General features: G+C 40.8%; 1 protein-coding gene across 1 annotated transcript; it reads right to left on the reverse strand.

The window, feature by feature from the left end:
• Nucleotides 1–3,563: 3,563 nt before the first annotated feature.
• Nucleotides 3,564–18,516, reverse strand: mcoln1a (mucolipin 1a). Its single transcript, XM_035534667.1, has 13 exons — nt 18,286–18,516; nt 12,111–12,352; nt 11,284–11,451; nt 8,895–9,051; nt 8,242–8,326; nt 8,038–8,134; nt 7,576–7,675; nt 7,111–7,217; nt 6,854–7,003; nt 5,744–5,845; nt 5,124–5,246; nt 4,565–4,680; nt 3,564–3,651 (listed from the first exon to the last, which is right to left on the reverse strand). Exons 1-12 carry the CDS (start codon nt 18,326–18,328, stop codon nt 4,630–4,632), a joined length of 1,425 nt encoding a protein of 474 aa, XP_035390560.1. The 5' UTR covers nt 18,329–18,516; the 3' UTR covers nt 3,564–3,651; nt 4,565–4,629.
• Between the last annotated feature and the right edge of the window lie 409 nt (nt 18,517–18,925).

The following is an 18,925-nucleotide window of genomic DNA, read 5'->3' on the forward strand; positions in this document are numbered from 1 at the left end:
ACCCTTCATGAAGCATGTAACGTTTACTAGGATTCGTACGTCGTATCGAGTGTAATCTCCAGTCTAACTGAAAGTTGCATAAAAGCATTGGTTGCCACAACTCAGTTTAGGTTCTATAAGTCCATACCAGTTTTTTTTTTTTTTTTTTTTTTGTCAGAGGGAGTGAATTCTAGGCTAGAACTCACGCGCAGTAGCTGCGCTAAAGCAAAACCTGCAGCATCCTGTCTACGAACATCTATTTGTGCAGCAGGGTGGGGTTCGGATCGCACGGCTGGCACAACCAATGGCTGACATCAGATCAGTGCTTAGAAAATGAGCTATACACCTGTCTAGAGACGCCAATTAGTATGAGTTTTCTGAGATGATTGTACATTGATCTTAAATCTGCACGTGTCAGCATGAATTGGCTGGTTGTGGATGTCATAGGCATAAACGAGGCATGGACAGCGCTGTAGTTACATTCCCACATACTTTAGAAGGTCCTGAAGTCTGAGAGTTTCTAGAATTTACGTTCTGTCTGCAGTATACTCATTAATAAAACAATCCCTGGTGTGGGTTCAGATTTATGAAATCGGTTTAGTTCGCCATCTAGTGCTCTGTTGAGGTACTACCATGTAAATAGGTCAAAAGGTGACTTGTATTCACTGTAGCAATTTAGCATTTGTTAGATGTTAACCTTTTGTGTTCAGTTCTCTGCCCCGGCGAGTTGGAGTCTTCAAAAATATCCTTCAACTTTGGAAGTTGTTCTGTTTCAGTCCACCAGATGGCCGTGTTCTTTTTCAATATACACTGCCTTCCGCATCCTGAGTTGGGTTTTATTGAACACGTTCACACATATAACAGTAAAATTAGTTTTCCGTGTTTAGAGGAAATTAACAAGTTACTGTGTGTATAATAATAGTTAAAATTAGTGTATATTAAGGACTAGAAAATCTCTGTATTAAATGTGTACCAATATATACACCTGAACAAGACATGTGCAAAACCGAATTTAAAAAAATTAAAAATAAAATAAATAACACTTCTCCACTTTTTACACCTGTACACACTGGATACTTGTACAACCTAGCCCATTCATGAAACACCACAACTGGACCACGTCTTGGGTCAAAAACCACAACAATAGAAACTGAATTTTCAGAAACACAGTTACATATTGTATAGAGTTATAAAGCACATTTCTGAATTGAAATGTTAAATACCTGCACCACAAATTGTTCATGTATGGTGAGACGTTCCACTCAGGTACCAGTGTGACTAAATCTGGGTCTTTTTTTTTCTTTAAATTAAACTGTGTTGAGTGCTTTATCTCCAGCATTTGAACACTGATCTGAGACCAGTTGTCTCTCTCATCATATTTATTATTTTCAAAAGGGATAGTGGACCATGAAATTCTGATCTCAAAAACTGTTGAAGAATCAGCACAAACTAAATCATTAGATTATTGTACCCTGGTTATATCTTGTGCGTTTCAAATTCAATACATTAAAATAATTACAAAACTGAGACAACAATAAAATTCTGTACATCATGAGTTGAAACAACTTTGTTACTGAAGGGAAAAAAGGAGTTCCATATTAACAGTTGCTGGTCTACAAACCACTGCTGTGCATTTAGGTTTTCCTGACGGATGCGTTAGGATTTTAAAGGCAATTAAATAAAAATTAAAAAACACAGAGGTCTGTCAAATAAAATCATTGCATTGCAGTGCTCCACAAGTCCTACGGAAACCTCTCGAAAAAGTCCTATCTTCACGGATCTATTTACAGAGCCACTTAAGATATGGGTCCCACACAGTTAACGGGTTCCACTGTTCTGGTTCTTACAGAAATGGACTGCTGCACCCTGTTGAGACAGTTTCCATCAAAGCGCTTTCCGAACCAAAGAGACGCTTCCTGGATCCTGGGATGTTGTAGCTCGTACAAGTGGCCCACCTAACCAGGACAGGAGCAAGTTTCTCACCATTGCAGGTTTCTTTTCAGCCAATGAGGGAAAAACAAAACACAACTACTCACAGCTTGTGTGGAAAAAAAAGATGAAACCTTCTGCCACCATACTGGTCCCTGTGTGTGTTGATTATCCATTGAAAATTCTTTTTTGCAGTACAAGGCTAGGTCAACATCCGATTCAACAGCCATTATACTCTCCAAAGCCTGGTTTAAACAGACCAAATGGACCTCGGGATATTTCAGGCAATCCTACAGTCTTGAATGGACCAGTGTGGTGGAAACTTGCCAGTTGCAAGAAGTGCAGAGTCACTGCGGTGTAGGTGAAACTGAAGCAGTTCCTCAAACAGTCCTGATTTATCAAGTTACAACACAAAGCTAAAACTCTTCCAATTAACAGTACAGTAGGCTACTGATAATTTACAGTTGAATGCTAAAATCATGTAAACATGTTATAAAATATGAAGCCCACTACCCAACCAACTCCCCACCCACTTAGAGGCTGGAATAGTGCTGCTCTCTGGAAAGTGGAGGAGAGAGAGAGAGAGAGAGAGATATTGGAGGATGAGTGGTAAACAAGTCAGTCATTCTTCAAACCTTTTCTTTTTTCCACTAAACATCCCTTGCTTTCTCACCCCTGTGTTTATTATATTATGGGAGTGTTTGCTCTCAAGGAGAGATTCCAGCTTTATATTCCTCATCTCAGGCCGGAGAACGGGCTTCCTTCGCTTGGGTGTGTAGACATGAGAGTGAATGTCTGCTGGATACAGAACTGCGTCTTGAGTTCAGTCTTGTTACTAACTATAGATGCAGTTCCAGAGTCACAATAGGGGCGGTAGCAGCTGTAGTTTTGTACCTAGTTCACCAGAAGCACATCTTCATAGGTGGTGGTCCTGTGAGAGTTAGATATGTACATAAATTCAATCATACAACAAAACCTTTGAGCACACACAGACATACTGTGTCTAATATAGTCTTAATGAATTCCACTTAGATGTCTGGACTCCAAGACCTGATCTGGTAAATCATAATCTATCCCAACTGAACAGCTGAACCCAGAACAGGCTAAATCCGCTGTTTAAATACACAAGAGCTAGCTGGGGCCAGTTGGCTATGTGAAAGTAAGGCCACATTAAAGAGTCTCATCTTCCACAGTGATGACTACAGGCTAGGCAGGCTAGGCTAGCTAGGCGAACTCCTCGCCCTAAAAGGGCAGCTTGTGAATGCTCATTACAATGCTGCTTTCGCCTGTTGGCTGCCAAACCTGTCACAGCAGCAGAAGAAGGAGCACGGTGAGGTCTCCAGGCCACGGAACTTTCCCGAGCAGGGTGTGTCCTTGCACTCGGCAACGAATGCATGCAGGTCTGTGATGTGCAAGGGCTCCTGAGTTTGATGCTGTTTTTTTTAATTTATTTTTTTTAAAGAAAAAAGAAGATGTGATATGTATATATTGCTATTATTTAAAAAAAAAAAACCCTAACAAATAAAAACATAGGTACACAGAAATAGAACAGTACTATGACCACATAAACATTTAACCTCTGACCATCTGGAAAAATCTCAGCTTGTGATCAAACTTAAAACAGCAGTGGTTTAGCTCCTATTTCCGCCTTACCTTGATGGTCTCGTACGCGCCGGTGATGAGGGCGATGAAGAGTGAGAGAACCATGTAGATGAACAGAGAGATGAAGGTGTACAGGTACAACTAGAGAAAAACAACATGAAAACAACTCCATTGTACACTGCACAGGGGCCCATTTCACAAGAAATATTTCAGTTGATGGCAAGACTCTGCATTGTTTGTAGGTGTTTGCTCGAGGTGAATTTAATTGCACGGAACCAGGCCGACATAGCGGTGTACTAGCAGAGAGCAGCATGCAGCTGAACTCGTTGTTTCTGAATGATTATTTTTAAATGGCCAAATCACAGATGGGGGTAGGGTTAAGAGAGGGAAAAAAAAAAAAAAAAAAAAAAAGAGTACTCTCATTTCAGCAGCTGGTCCCATAGATGAAGCACTTACCCAGAGGAACTGAGAAACTAGAGTGACACCTGACAGTCACTTCTACTCCATATCTTTTATTTCACATGTACATTTTATAAACATTTTCTGCCTATTCTGTTTTCGGACAGCCAGAGCCTGTTGTATAGGCTGGTGTTGCTGTTGACTGATTAAACGTGAGCTCCAGATTAAATATAAATTTCTCAGCTCCACCATAACTGCACGAGAGCAGCAGCAGGCAGTGCCAAGTCAAGCCACACTGCTGCCTTGTTAGAAACAGAGCAAATTGGCACATTTCTTCTGCTGCCTCGTTAGAAACAGAGCCAGTCAGCATGTTTCCTCATTCTGAATCCTGCTGTTTTACAGCAGTTAGTCAGGCTATTTGCTCCCACAGTGCTACCTAAACTGAAAGCGAAATTAGAGACAGCAGCAGACCACAAGGATTTGTGTTGAGTGATCCACATGTTTGAAAAGACTCCAATTACATGTTGGATGGAATTATAGTACCAGCACAAAAACACCATTCGTGTGTTTGTGTATGCATGCATATGCTGTAAATTTATCTTGGAAGTGGATAGGTGCGCGTGTATGTGTGTAAAGGAAGTGTATAAACACACACCTGGCTGAAACCCACACCAGTATGCTGCTTTCCTGCATATCGCTGAAGGTAACGAACATGTCATCTCATTTATTAGCGAGAACAGACCACTCCGACACCATGGACAGAGAGCGGAACTGACAGGACAGTGGGGTAAAAAGAAGAGCATTAAACGTGGGGACTAGAACAACCCAAAGCCGCATTAGCGCATCTACACATGGGAGCAACTTGTTTAACAGAATATAGCAACTAAAACAGACCTAACAGAGAATTTGTCCTTATATGACAGACAGAAAAGGGAACTTCACACTTGGTATTTAGATGTACAGAAATTAAAGTAGCAGTATTAATATGAAGTCATATTTAAGATGTTTCATAAGCTAAGTGACATATAAAGAGACTGACATCAACCTGCCCGGAATATACACAGTAATATAATAGACCCATCAACAGAGCCTGGTATAATCTACTGGGAATAAAAACATCTGATACTGTGTAAATTAACGTATAGAATGCTTTCAGATCAGATCTCATGCATCACTGCCTGTCGCCCAATCACGTAAAGGCTTCAAGTTTATACCTTGACATGATAGGGTCCTAGGACAATCCACCCGCAAAAGCAGTAACCCAGGTAGATCACCGCCACACAACAGCAGAAGCGGATGACGTTAGGGAACGCTGCCCGCAACGTCACTATCAGGATCTGGAACAGGATAGGAAGTTTTTGTATGCAAGCTGTCGAACAATGCTACTTTACAGCTGATTTTCCAAGTCGAGATGCTGTCAAAGTGATCTGGAGAAACAGGTGTGAGCAGGTTGTGTGTTTGCAGCTATTGTGTAAGCTGCTCCTCAATGTTGACAAGAATTCTCAAATTCTCTATAGGTAATATCTAGATGTATGCTATCTACATTTCAAGACTGCATCAGTGCATAAAACAAAATGCTAAAATGACTATGCATGTGTGTGGCCTTGTAGAGTCAGGGGGAAATAATGTATGAAGGAATCACGGTTATGGACATGGGTCTTGGGAGTTGATTTGAAAAACAAGGCAAACAACCACAAGCCAGTGACAACTGGAGACACTGAATTTTAAAAACAGCTGTTCCTTATTGGTCGGTAACATTGTGTCACAAAATAGAACTTTTTGGTCAGATGGCTGGCTTATTTTGTGTGCACATTACAAATGTTACATTGCTCACATTGTACTTCTGGAAGAAACTGAAGTATCGAATGACCCCCACCCACACCAGCAGGGTTGATGTTCCCAGCAGAATTCCACACACGTCGTAGGATGAGATGTTCTGTGGAGAGGACCAAAAAGAGAAGCTGATATGTGAGAGGCCTCAAGATAGTATATGAACTGGAAAAACTGCCTCAGTTGACAGTGAGCTTTTTCCATTATAGTCAGCTGACAATGGGAGGCATTTCCTGTTCTGAGGAGGTTGACAAAGTGTCAGCTAACCACTGTTAACTAGTACCTTTAATAACATTAGCAGTTATTGTTACCAAACAGAGTCTATTGTGGTTACAGTGCTAAAAAGTGCTACTGATGTATCTTGCAACATATTGAAAGCATCACGTGAACCCTTGATGTGTGTTAGATTCTGTGCTTTTTCCATGCTTTAGTCACATTCAAGCAGGTCATCTTCTCATTGTAATTCCATCGTTTGGCAGGAAGAGACACTATTTTGTTCCTAATGAATCACCATCAATTGTCTAGACTAGCTGGGACCCTGTCCATAACTCCTTCATCTAGAACTATGTAAAAAGAGTTTGACTAGCTTACAGATCATGAGAGACTGTTAAAACACATCTCCATACACTACTACCGGGCTCTCCATTGGTTAATTGTATCTGCAAATAAAATTACTTTTCTTCATTAATCTACATTTTGCCGGTGTTTACTGTGAGTTCCTGAGGTAAGCAACCCAGTAAGAATCTTATCCAACATTTGATATGCTAAAAGATACATTACTTTAACCAAAATTCTTGCTGGATTACATGAGTGCTGGGATTCATTGAAACTCCCAGAGAACAATTAACTGAAACATCATGATATTGGCTGCACCAAAAAAAAAAAAAAAAAAAACACTAATTAAACAGAATACTTATTTGGATTTTACAGTCCTCTGAGATATCACTACTGCAAAGGTCAATACTGTGAAAAGGATCAACAAAAGACGTATTGCGTAGGCGTTCCTGCAGTCATCCTTCAATGAGAACACGATCAGGGAAAAGCCCAGGGCAAACGTTCCGTGCTTCCTTTGTGAAGGTCTGCTAGTGTCGAGGCCCAGCTGTGTGCGACACACCTTCATCTCAATGCGGATCTTGATGAAGGAGCCGGTGATGGTGAGCAGGTCGCTGATGATGAGGAGGATGTACCAGCCGTTGATGAACTCCAGCCGGTCCCCCCAGCACACACTGCGGTTCAGCCTGTCCTTAAAGTACTGCACAAACTCCTGCAGCGTGAAGGGACAGAAAGGGGTGCTCAGGAGCAGCATGGATGTCAAAGCGTAACGGTGGTCTTTGTTGAGGGCCCCCCCCCCATCCCATATGTCCCTCGTACCTGCTGAAGGAGGATTCCTCTGACAATAGAGCGCCCACAGAGCAGCAGAGAGAGGGTACACACCACTGCTACGACCACGTCAAAGCCCATCCGAGCATAGCCCTCCACTAGAGAGAGAGGGAGGGAGAGAGGGTTGAATTAGGAGGATTCGTCTCGAAGGTATATGATAGGAGCGTGTGTACTTTTACTGCAGAGAGTACACGTTTCACGAGATTAAAACAAGACTGAGACAAGCTTGGCAAAAGAGGAAATGAAACACAAAGCCTTATGACTCCTGTGTTATTTAAGGTCGCTGTCTGTCTTCTATCCCATGCTTTACTTTGTCTTTACCAGGATTAACTGAGCCCGGATGGAAAGTTTGGCTGTGCGGTGTAATACAACAGTTTAAATAACATGTTGTAACAGTCCATTGAGAATGTCTGTTTCAAATGAATACCAGCGGAACGAAGCAGTACACAGGCTCACCATGGCCGGACACGCTGGGGTCTCTGCACTCCTTAATCAAGACCTCGTTGTCCAGACTGATCTTCACCTTGCCACTGTGAGCCTTGTTATCCAGCACTATCTGCTCAGGCAGTCAGGAAAACAACACTGGTCAACATTCACGCTTAGCCTTCAGATTCCTAGCCATTGGGCATGTTATGGGTTCTCTCAGAACAGGAGAGATGACCTAGGATCAGGTTTTGGCTGTCAGTGGACAGGGGGTGTGTGTGAGTGTAGGTGGAGGGGCCTACTCCTAATCTCTTACAGTAAGAGATATAAAGGAATGGGGCAAAAGAAAGTTTTGCTTTTCACTGAGGTCATGCTACTCTCGACATATCAAACTGGACAAAACAGTTGGTCTCTGTTGAAGTAACAATGTGCATTCCATCCCTACAAATGTAGGGAGTACCTCATCTCAGCTGAGTAGAGGCAGGCACAACTCACTGTGATTACAAAAGTGTAGCAGTCCGGAATCTCATTGTTTATGATGGTCTGAAGGTTTATAGCTTTCAGCTGAAAACTGATCGTCACGTTGATGAGTCTGAGAAAAGAGCATTGGGGAAAAAAAAGGTTTTAAAAAAGAGGAGAAGATAAGTGTTGCAGTCATGGACAATGTCGTTTGTCTTCTGGTAGCAGGTTAAAACTTACTTATGAAATTTGAGGCTAAAATTTTTGTAGTCACTTTCCATCATAGCACCTGGAGGAGGGGCAAGTGGTGTGACACCTATACAGTCTAGAGAAAGAAAGAAAGAGAGAGAGAGAGAGAAATATGGGAAGAACGTGACTTTAGTCATACTGGTCATGTCGACAGAATTCTGGTCACTAAAAACAGGTCCACATCATCCAAACAGTTGTTTTCACATCATACCAACTGCTACTTTTTTTTTTTTAAGTGAGCCTATAGAATGTGCAATGCCTGCTGCCTTCAGTTACACCTGTTTATTGGCTTAATATTTAACCAGCTCATAATTCAAAGGGGAAATTCCCAGTCACAGCAGACTGAGTCCAAGGTGGGGTCTTCCTGTGCCTCGGGAGAAGAAAAGGCCAAAGGTAAAACTGCGCTGGCCTTCACGTCGGGTTTACGTTAAAGCTAGGACAGCTAAAGGTAACCTTGACCGATGACGATCTTCCATGGAACCGCAGTGACGGACAAGCCCATGCTTGAATCAAACCCTTTGAGGTATTCTTCTGATTGTACACAAACATTTGGGTGGGAAGATGGCAGATAAACTGCACCAGGGCACTGGAGAGAAAGGGAAGAAGGTGAGAGAGAGCTTGAGTTCGGGATCGTCGGTGTTTACCTGTGATGACGTGGGGATCGATGTTGAAGGTGTCGTTGGCAGGGTCTATTTGGCCCTTTTTGTAGTACTGCTGGCAGAGAGACAGAGCACTGCCGTTGACCCCAACGCCATACACGTACGCATAGCGGCCAACGGTGGTCTCTGGCAGGGCCAGGTACTGAGATGGAGGGAAAGGGGAGAGAGAGAGAGAGAGAGAGAGAGAGAGAGAGAGAGAGAGAGAGAGAGAGCGCAGAGTGAATTAGTGGCTGGGCCAAATGGAGGGAAATTGTAGAAAAAAAAAAACAAGAAGTGTAAAACAAAACTTCAAGGTACTACGTACAATCCGGTTAATCTTATATGTTGAAAGTAAAAAATGTTTCTGATTGGTCAACTCTTTTCCACCAAACGTCTGGCAAATTATGAGTCCTTAAAGCAGTTTTAGTGAGACTATATCACAAGAGCACTGATCCGTGTGTTTAAACTACCAGACAAATCATATCACACAAGTTTTAAAGGGACAGTCCACTCACTCATATTCATTAACATATTATATGCATATCTATACCGTCTAGATTTTACAGTACTTTCTAAGCAAAATATCTGAACTCTGAACTCTAACCAGATTTCTGTACACTCTATTGAGCTTTCATGAGTGAACTGCTTTTGACCAAAGGGCAGATGCATATATATTTATACAAATTATTATAGCAATACTGCAAAAAACTGTTTATGCCAAAAAGCTTACTGGAAACACTGCACAATTGTGCAGAGAATGAGTTATCATCAGTCACTTTTCTGAGTACACATAATTGATTGAAGCACACTGATAGCTTATTAGGTACAGCTATAGAGTAGGTGTGCCTAATAAACAGGCAACTAAGTGGAGTACAATGAATACCCCATTTTACATCCAGTGAATAAACAAACAAACAAACAAATAAATAAATAAACAGATACCGTCCTCCTGGTGCAGTTATTCTTAGCCAATAACTGCATCACAGACAGAATATTTAATAACTGAGCTGAGAGTAGCCAACTGAGATGTTTTAAAACAATTTTTTTTTTTTACTAATGAGTAATTAGATAAATGAAAACTGAATTTTGGTAAATCAATATCTGTTCATATTGGGAGATGAGTGCTGATACCCAGCCATTGTGTTCCTGCAATTTTTAACCAGTGGAATCCTTCGACTAAATAAAATGTTCATAACCAACCATCTACTTGTCAATGGCTGTGTGTAAACAGAGATGGGACATGTATGCCAACTATTTATTTTATACTTAAAAGAGTTAGAAATCTTTTTATTTGTGTGACTATATGTTACAGCTGCAATGATGTGATTAAAAAATGTTTGAGACCTAAAAAGTGGTGTTTAAAGCCTACAGCTTGAATCCCACTGATCTCGGCAGTCTTCACTCGTTTCACACATACAGAGACTGCAGTGTCTGGTGCGACACCTTACACTCTGAATATTCAGTGTTAGAAGTTACAGGTAACATGAGGAAAAGACAGCCAGCTAGCACGACTGCAAGCCAATCCATGTTTACTCTTAAATTATGCAACAATCTGCGCACACAGAGACTCAAACAAGTTTTTTCATTCACAGAGGGATACATGTCATAGGTCTTCTCACAGACTTAAGCCATACCTTATGGCACCTAAGTCAAAAAGTCCATATAAAGGTTTCAGGTATCCTAACCCCTCCACCTACCTTTTACATACTGTTTCCATCTATAATAGTAAGATACCTGTTCTATTTCAGAAAAATACAACACACAAGAGAATTACAGAAAAAAATAAACACAAATAATAAAATTCTGGCATATTCAGAAATAATATTTACTTTTAAAAATGCATGATTAATATCTAGAGGGTTTTCACTTCCTTTGGTCCATGATTAAGCAAAAGTGCATCCTGAAGCATAGGCAACCCAAGTAAGGTAATGTATTAAGCATAAAAGTCAAAATGTGGATTGTTTCTTTATGTATTAAATAAATGAAATGAAATATATTTAGTTAAAGATGCAATAAACCTCTCTGACAATAAGCTTGTAAAGAGAGGGATCAGAATATACACAATATTATTTGAGTAAAATAGACTCTTTCTGACATTTCCTAGAAAGATTCTCTGGACTAATTGTGTGCATTAGTTTTTCATGATATACCTCATCTTACTAAAGCTTCATATGCAGCACATCAGTCGAAGCTTTTTCAACCCCATTTCTGCCCCAAATGTAGTCATTATGCCAATTCCTATCTATCGAAATGATTCTACAATTCCAAAGCAGGCTGAGGCTAATCTGGAGTGGGAGTGTGCAGTCAAGAGCAAATGACATGATATTTAGAGTTTCTTAATCAAAGATACTACATACTATTGCCTGTTAACCATATATCAACTACTCCACTCTACCTGCTCTATTGCGTAGTAGATGCGGTCATACACGTCAGTCTGCGTGTACACTGCCAGCATTTCATCTGTGTCGTCATCATAGTCTTTGAGGAAGAGGTGTTTAAAGGAGGCTGTATTCTCTTCTTTAAATGTCACAACCATCTGGTTACTCAAGCCAAAAAACACCAGCTAGAGAGAGAGAGAGAGAAAGTGTGAGAGAGCAGAGTGAATTAGTGGCTGGGTCAAATGGAGGGAAATTGTGGAAAAAACAAGAAGTGAAAAACAAAAGTACAAGGTGCTATGTACAATCCGGTTAATCTAATATGTTGAAAGTAAAATGTTTTCGATTAGTCAACTCTTTTCCAACAAACGCCCTTATGCAAAGCAGTTTTAATGAGACTATATCACAGGAGCACTGGTCTGTGTATCTCAGCCAATAACTGCACCACAGACAGAATATTCTATAACTGAGCAGAGAGTAGCCAACAGATGTTTTAAAACAATTTATATGCTAACGTGTGTCTTGAGTGTGTCTCAAGACTATACACGTAGGCATCACCACAAATAAAAGCATATCAAAATAATTTTAATTATTTAATTTGTTTTCATCATTTTAAAATATATATTAAAGAGAGATAGCATAACCAAATAGTTCAAACAATTCCAGGGTGACCAACACTGTAGGAAGGTAGTTTACAGTTTACATTATTGCTTCTGACAGATCCCCTATATAAACACCCTAGGGTTTATTTAAACATATCTAGACATATCTACAGGCCTCTGGTGTAAAGAAAGGAAAAATATTATGACCTGTAAACCACCAAATGCTGACTTTGCTCATCTCATACCTGCACTGTGACTATGATGATCTTTAGGATCTGCAGACCCAGTTTAATTGGCTTCCTGCCTTTGGCATGGAACTTATCACATGGGCTCATGAAGAAATATTTCAGTTTCCTGCGCAACTCTTCCTCATCCTTGTCCACAGTCACCCAGGTTCCTGCTGCTGGGGACCACCTGGGACTGCCATGGTCATCACCAAAGTCACGGGATCCATAGCGAGTCACTGGAGACAGTAACCTTTGCTTTTCTTCAGGAAGACAGACAGAAAGAAAAAGGGAGAGAGAGAGAGAGAGAGAGAGAGAGAGGAGTGTTAAATAATGAGGAGCATAACGTGTCACTGACAACCACCAGTGTGATCACCAGAGGTTCGAGCTACTCTCCTTCACCGCGCCACTACGGCCTTATCAGATGCTGGATATGCCAGTCAATCACTGTGTTATCTGACACACCCTCACTGTTCTGTGCAGGCAGCAGTTCGAAGTTCTTGCACTATTTAAATACTATTAAACTGTAATACAGACACACACACAGCTAAATAGGAATGTGGGCCAGTTAGCATGACACACAATAGCCCCACTGCCTTCCACATCCCATGCCTTCAGCTTTTTTGTGTCCAGTCCGGTAGGTTCAGACTGAGCAGCCAATGCCAGCCATCACGCTATGATCCTACCCAGTGTGCAGCACCGTACAAATGTCTGACTGAGATGTGAAACAAGCACAAATTCAATACTGATTGCAACACCTAAGGCATGTACAGCTCATTTGCGTAGTGGGAAGGGAGTATGGAGTCGCACTGCTGAGCACTTCCTAAATATCTAACGTCTAACTGTGATTAAATGTAATCAATGTGTGTTAAAGCCCCTGTCTACTCATTTTAATGATTATCTATAGCTTTTCAAAGCAATTAACAATGAATTGGCGGGGAGGATTTTGGTCTTTTCTGTTCTGTGTTTCTGCCATCTTCTCCTGCTGGATTTGAGTTGGGTGGGACTAATATTGTCGGATTTGACATCAGGTCTGCCAAAGTACCAATCGGAGTTAGCAGAATGTTTGTGTCTCCTATAGACTACTTTCAAGCAGCTTGCATATTTCACAGGTTCCGCCCAATCCGTCCGCAGAAGTAGAACCTCCAAACATCTTTTGCCACTCGATAACAATCTAAAAACTGGTGGGTAAATGAACCCGACGGTCAGTGGTGCACACAGGGCAGTACAATACAATATTTTGCTCACATTTACAATGTAAAAATATTGGAAATACATATTAAAATGCCAGACATCCTCTACATTGCTTTATCAAGATTTGCTAGACCTATCTAGTGAAACCAATCCCACCTGAAAGAATCCTCTCACATAAATGATGTCTTTCCTACACATAATTCCATAATTAAGTCTCTTTACGACTGAGATAACCTTAGCTAAATCAGCTAGCATTTGGATACACTTCCTTTTGTCATTTACAAGTAGTCCATTTTCGTGTGGGAGAGGCTCTTGTACAGAGTCAGATGGCTCAAACGTACATCTACGCACTGATCCTGCATGCTTTGCCACTCACCACCCCGACTAATGATGGGCTGTTTAAGTTACCAGGGAGATGCAAGTCAATGATTTGACACACTCTCACAGTGCTGTGCAGGCAGCAGTTCAGAGTTCTTGTAGCATTTAACTACTATTAAATTGTATTAACACACACACACACACACACCCAACCCACACACACACACACACACAGACTGAAACAGGTAGACATACGCATATAGGTGCATATATATTACAACACTGTCGGAAAGTTTAGAACAGAGAGACATGTTCCATCTCCTGAGGGACCATGCTGATGGCAATAGCTGACACAAAAGACCTCGTACATCTGTCGATCTCTAGGCCAACTGCACATGCAATTAAAAGTGAGAGGCAGAAAATGACAAGACCCAGAGGGGTAAATCTCTCTGAGGGAAGTCAGTTGCCTTGGCTGGTTCTCCAAGCAATCAGTGCTACTTTTCCCCCCATGTGTGCTCAATAGTTCGCCAGTATGATATCCAGTACATCTGTAAAATATGGACACCACAACTCTATTGCGATTATACTGCCACATATTGTGATTGAGATATGACGTACATTAACAATGTATATTAAAAAAACAAAACAAAACAAAAAAAACCCCACACTGATTAACCCTTGACGTGACACGTTTAAGGCTGGCCCGTATTGTTTATAACGTTTCTTACATTGGAGGGACTGTATAAAAGCTGTGATTCATTATAACAGCCAAAAAATATTGGGTCAGAAAGTGTAGGATTTGGTTTGGATTCTCACAGCAAACAATAAAGCACACCTGCTCTACCAAACAGCCTTGTGTCCAGTGCTCCAGTGATGGAGGGCCATGGGACAGACCTTCTTCCTTCCCAGTGAGAATGCTGCAAATTTGGAATTCTAACCACAGACAGCACATGGCACAGCTGGGAATCATACCTGAACTCCATTCGCAAGTACATAACGAAATATAAGGTCATGTGTAACACAGCCAGTAGTATGTACAATGTTTCATGGTGTGACTCCATTCTAAGCCACTTTTTACTGAATTTTGAGTTACTATTCAGAGAGGTCACACTGTATACTGCTTTACAGTACATGTTTGAAATGAAATCTGGTGTATAATATTTACCATTAAGTTATATTATTAAACATATGGCTGATTTCCCACAGTCTACAGTATGTACAGTATATACACTTTATATCCATATGCTAGATTTCCTATTTCATAATGGGGAAAAAGTTCAGAATCTTATCCTTACTTGCAGTTAACACTAGGCAATTTAAGGTTCTGAGAATTCTGAAACACCTGTTGAGATACGCATTGTATTACAGGCTCAGCATATTGCCTCATCGCAGTAGATCAATCCGGCACGTTCTCTGACACACAACAGCATTATAGCTAAAAACATCACAGGAATCCAATTTGAAGTGAATTACATCATGGACAATCAGAGCAGCAAGTGGCGAACGCTCGTATATGTACTCCTTCATGACTGTTCGTGGAACACCCATTCGTCATGGCTCATTAAGGGCCAAGGTAATTTAGCATTCTGCAGTGGCATTCACTTAAATAACAAGGGAGTTCAGAATTCGATTAGAAGGTCAAATAAATCAAGCTAAATGACAGTGACGGGCGGCGAACACCCGTACGCGTGCACGGTGGGAGAGGCTGAGCAACTGAGGGAGAGCACTCACCATGGTTCATGAGAGGTGAAATCAAATCACAGCCAGAAGTGACAACTGCCACTCTGCTCAGGATGAAAAATGGAAGCGAGACAGAAAAGAAAAAAAGAAGAGACGATATATGCATCAACCAAGCAAGCAAGATCAAAGAGAATCAGAAAGGCCAATGGAGAAGAATGAAAGCATCTGAAGTCTGTGAGGTGAGGTAGACCACAGTGGCCAGGGCAGCAGGTGGTCACAAGTCCCACTACGGTGGCAGAATTTAGGCCCGTTATTGAAAACAATGTGCATGTCACAGAGTGAAGTTCTTGTGAACATCGCTTTTAAACATCAACTTTGCATGACCCTTGAGCATGTCAACAAATCGCCCAATGACTCTGCAATTCTGAAGGCAAGAAGAGTAGCTTTATTTTTTTTTAAAGTTAATACCATTCAAATAGCCAGTCAATCAATGCCCTTTTTTTTTTTCCTTTGTAAAGATTACCATGTGTGACAGGACTTGTCTCTTGGAGGGAGATCTGGCATTTCCCCTCAAAATATGTCGTGTCTATGGCATGAAATGTGAAAATGGATGTATGGAGACTGCCCGATGCAGATCTCTACAGCAAGAATTGCTGAAGATGTGGGCATATTTAGACTATGTCTCACTTGGCATGCATGACGCAGAGCGATAGAGTCAATCACACATGGTTAAATGAGTTGTAAAAAAAATCTCATCCGTCCTGCTTTGTGAGCGGCTCCTATTCAGAACATTGAGGATGGCACTGCACACGTTCCAGCTGTCAGCGATGTGTACAGGAATGACTGCTTTTATCAGGAGCAGCATCTCAGATTGTCAGCACCAGCCACCCACAGCAATACAGCCCAAACATACAGCGCACGCACGCACGCGTGCACACACCCACACCCACACCCACACCCACACACAAAGTTATTTAGTGTTATTAGACACTAGGGGCATAACACACTGTAATGATGGCACAATGCAACTCCTCTATACATGTGCATTGCCCCCAGAGACACTGTCTGAGTGGAAACAGATCAGGCCTGCAATATATTTACAGCACGCAGATTCTTAGACACCCTAGCCAAAGATTTGTTTTTAGGCAGACACCAGATCATTTTCTATTATTAAAAACCTCTGCTAAACTGAGTACAAAAACTCAGAAATGCTGATCTCAAATTAGAACCACAAGATAACAACATGATGGGCCACATGATGTTGAACTGGAGTGACAAAGATATAGAGAGGCCTGTGTATCTTAATTTGAAATAAACACAAATGGCTCCCACTTCCTTGCATGTCAGAGCATCATCATAACAGTCAGTGGGAAGTGAAAAAGAGAAGGAGAAACCATGTCATGAGCAGGTCAACTATGATGTGTGTGTCTGATAAAAACAAATAAAATGTAATAGAATCATATAAATCAGAACTTAGCTCACAGAGGTCTAAATCTCACCATAAGGACATGCCTAGGAAGAATGACTGAAAACAAGAGACCTGACACCGATAAAGTAAGTCTGACTCAAGACAGGCTACTGTCTTATCTATAATAAGACAGGTTACTGTTACAGGTTACTATAATAAGCAACAGTTAACCAGACTTTAAAACAACCTAAGACAATATGGTTCCAGTTCCCCCAAACATCTACCACATTTCTTTCACAGTTGATTTCTCTTGGTGAAAAATCCTAGCAGATAAATGTCTGGAAAATGGACCTCTAAGGTGATAAATCAAACAGCCAATCATTCTGTCTGACCTTTACTCTGAATGGTCTGCCATGACAAAGCCCCCATAAAGAGAAACATAAACAAGGCTATGAAGGCCTGAGTCCTCAATCATGAGCACTGCAACAACGCAATGCAGGTATTTGCGGGCATAAGTTTGTTGTTTTTAAAGTACATCAAATGTGAGAAGTGCTATTGGTTGTGTGATTTAGTAAATGCAGTTGGATCACAACATAAAGGGTGCATTACTAATCTGGATTTTAGCCAGCCCACAAAAAAGGTAAAACAAAACATTTACTAATTGAGCCCGGTGTGGAATGGAGCCCAGGCAGAACTGCCAGGCCACTTAAATGACAGGCATTGTCCAGCATTAATGTCTCGAACCAGTTATGAGGAAACTGCAGTAAATTCACAACCCCAAACCACATGTTGACAAACACACCGCTGACTATGCAATTAGATGACCTTGCATTATAACGTACTCCAGTGAGTCACTTTTTTTTTTTTTTTTTAATGCAACACATCATACTTAGCCTGGCCAGAAATAGTGCTCGTGTCGCGATCATTGAGAACCAAATCTCGTGACGTTTCTCAAAAAACTGGAGAATCTTTCAGCACATGCTGAACCTAGGTCTTGCGAAGGCTGTAAACATGGTATCCCAGTGTGAATATGCTACAAATATGGTTATTCAATCGACCTGTTGTTATAATCGGCTTTTAGTCCACAAATTTAAAGTGACTATAAACATTTTGTGTAACATTGAGTTATGGCTGCTGGTAATATGCGCTTTCTTTTTCCTTGAAAAGCGTCAAAAGCTTAATTGCACTGTTAAAATAAAAATCAGCGATTTCCCCAAAGTTATAGAGCTGCAAAATAAAGTAACAGTGAACTATAAGAAAAATTTTAATTAGGTTTACTGCCTTCCCCCGCTGCTAATAACAGCCATCTGACGGTTCCTGACATCTTGACAATAAATATTGGAATATTATTAGGTTTGCTAATTTAGGCTAGACCTAAATCGTTATTTTTGAACGGCTGCAGTAACAATAAACAGCAAAACTGGATTATTAAAAAAACCTTGTTCTTGTTTTACCTTGGTCAGCCTAACCTAAGACACCCATTAGCATAGTTAAGTTACCTATTCAGGTTTTAAATTAAATAGACTCTGCAGCTTTCAATATTGCAAATAAACAAGTTAAGCAGATACATGGGAGGAAAACTACTGAATAACCTACCGGAGGAATCGTGAATGGAATTATTTTTGTCAACCACGGCCATGTTGACGACGTTGTGAAAGGAATATCCGTCATAAAAACCGTGTTTGAGTCACGACACATTAAAATAACACAACAAATACCTAGGCTAACTAGAAACCACGACGGTGTACTCGTAACTAGGGTATCAAGGACCCATCGCTGCTGCTGAAATGCTCCGCTCACATCTTGTTGATCAGAGCTGCATGTCGCTTCCGCCAGCGATCATGTGACAAACTCACATGACAGTAGCGTCCCGTCCTTTCTTTCAGATTTGCTGTTTAAGGAAAATATCAGTTTCTCGATGATGTATAGACATTTTATTACACGGACTCGTTAACATTTAAAACATAAATTCTACCTAAAAGAGTGAAGAATAAACGCAAACAATAAATTTTGCATCAGGATGTCGGCAATTACCAAACAAATCCCCAATGATAATTTGCTCTAAACAATGTTCATAAGGAAAGCTATAACATGTTATTAGTCACATCCACTACAAGCAACGACCCCGAATAAATAGTCAAACAAAGCAATGCATGTGTGTGAGTGCAGAAAATTCAATGGAAACCATTTACAAAAATTAACAGCACTGAAAGTTGACTATGGCTTGTTTCAGTAA

The sequence above is a fragment of the Electrophorus electricus genome, chromosome 16, assembly GCF_013358815.1.
Source record: "Electrophorus electricus isolate fEleEle1 chromosome 16, fEleEle1.pri, whole genome shotgun sequence".
Lineage (NCBI taxonomy): Eukaryota > Metazoa > Chordata > Actinopteri > Gymnotiformes > Gymnotidae > Electrophorus > Electrophorus electricus.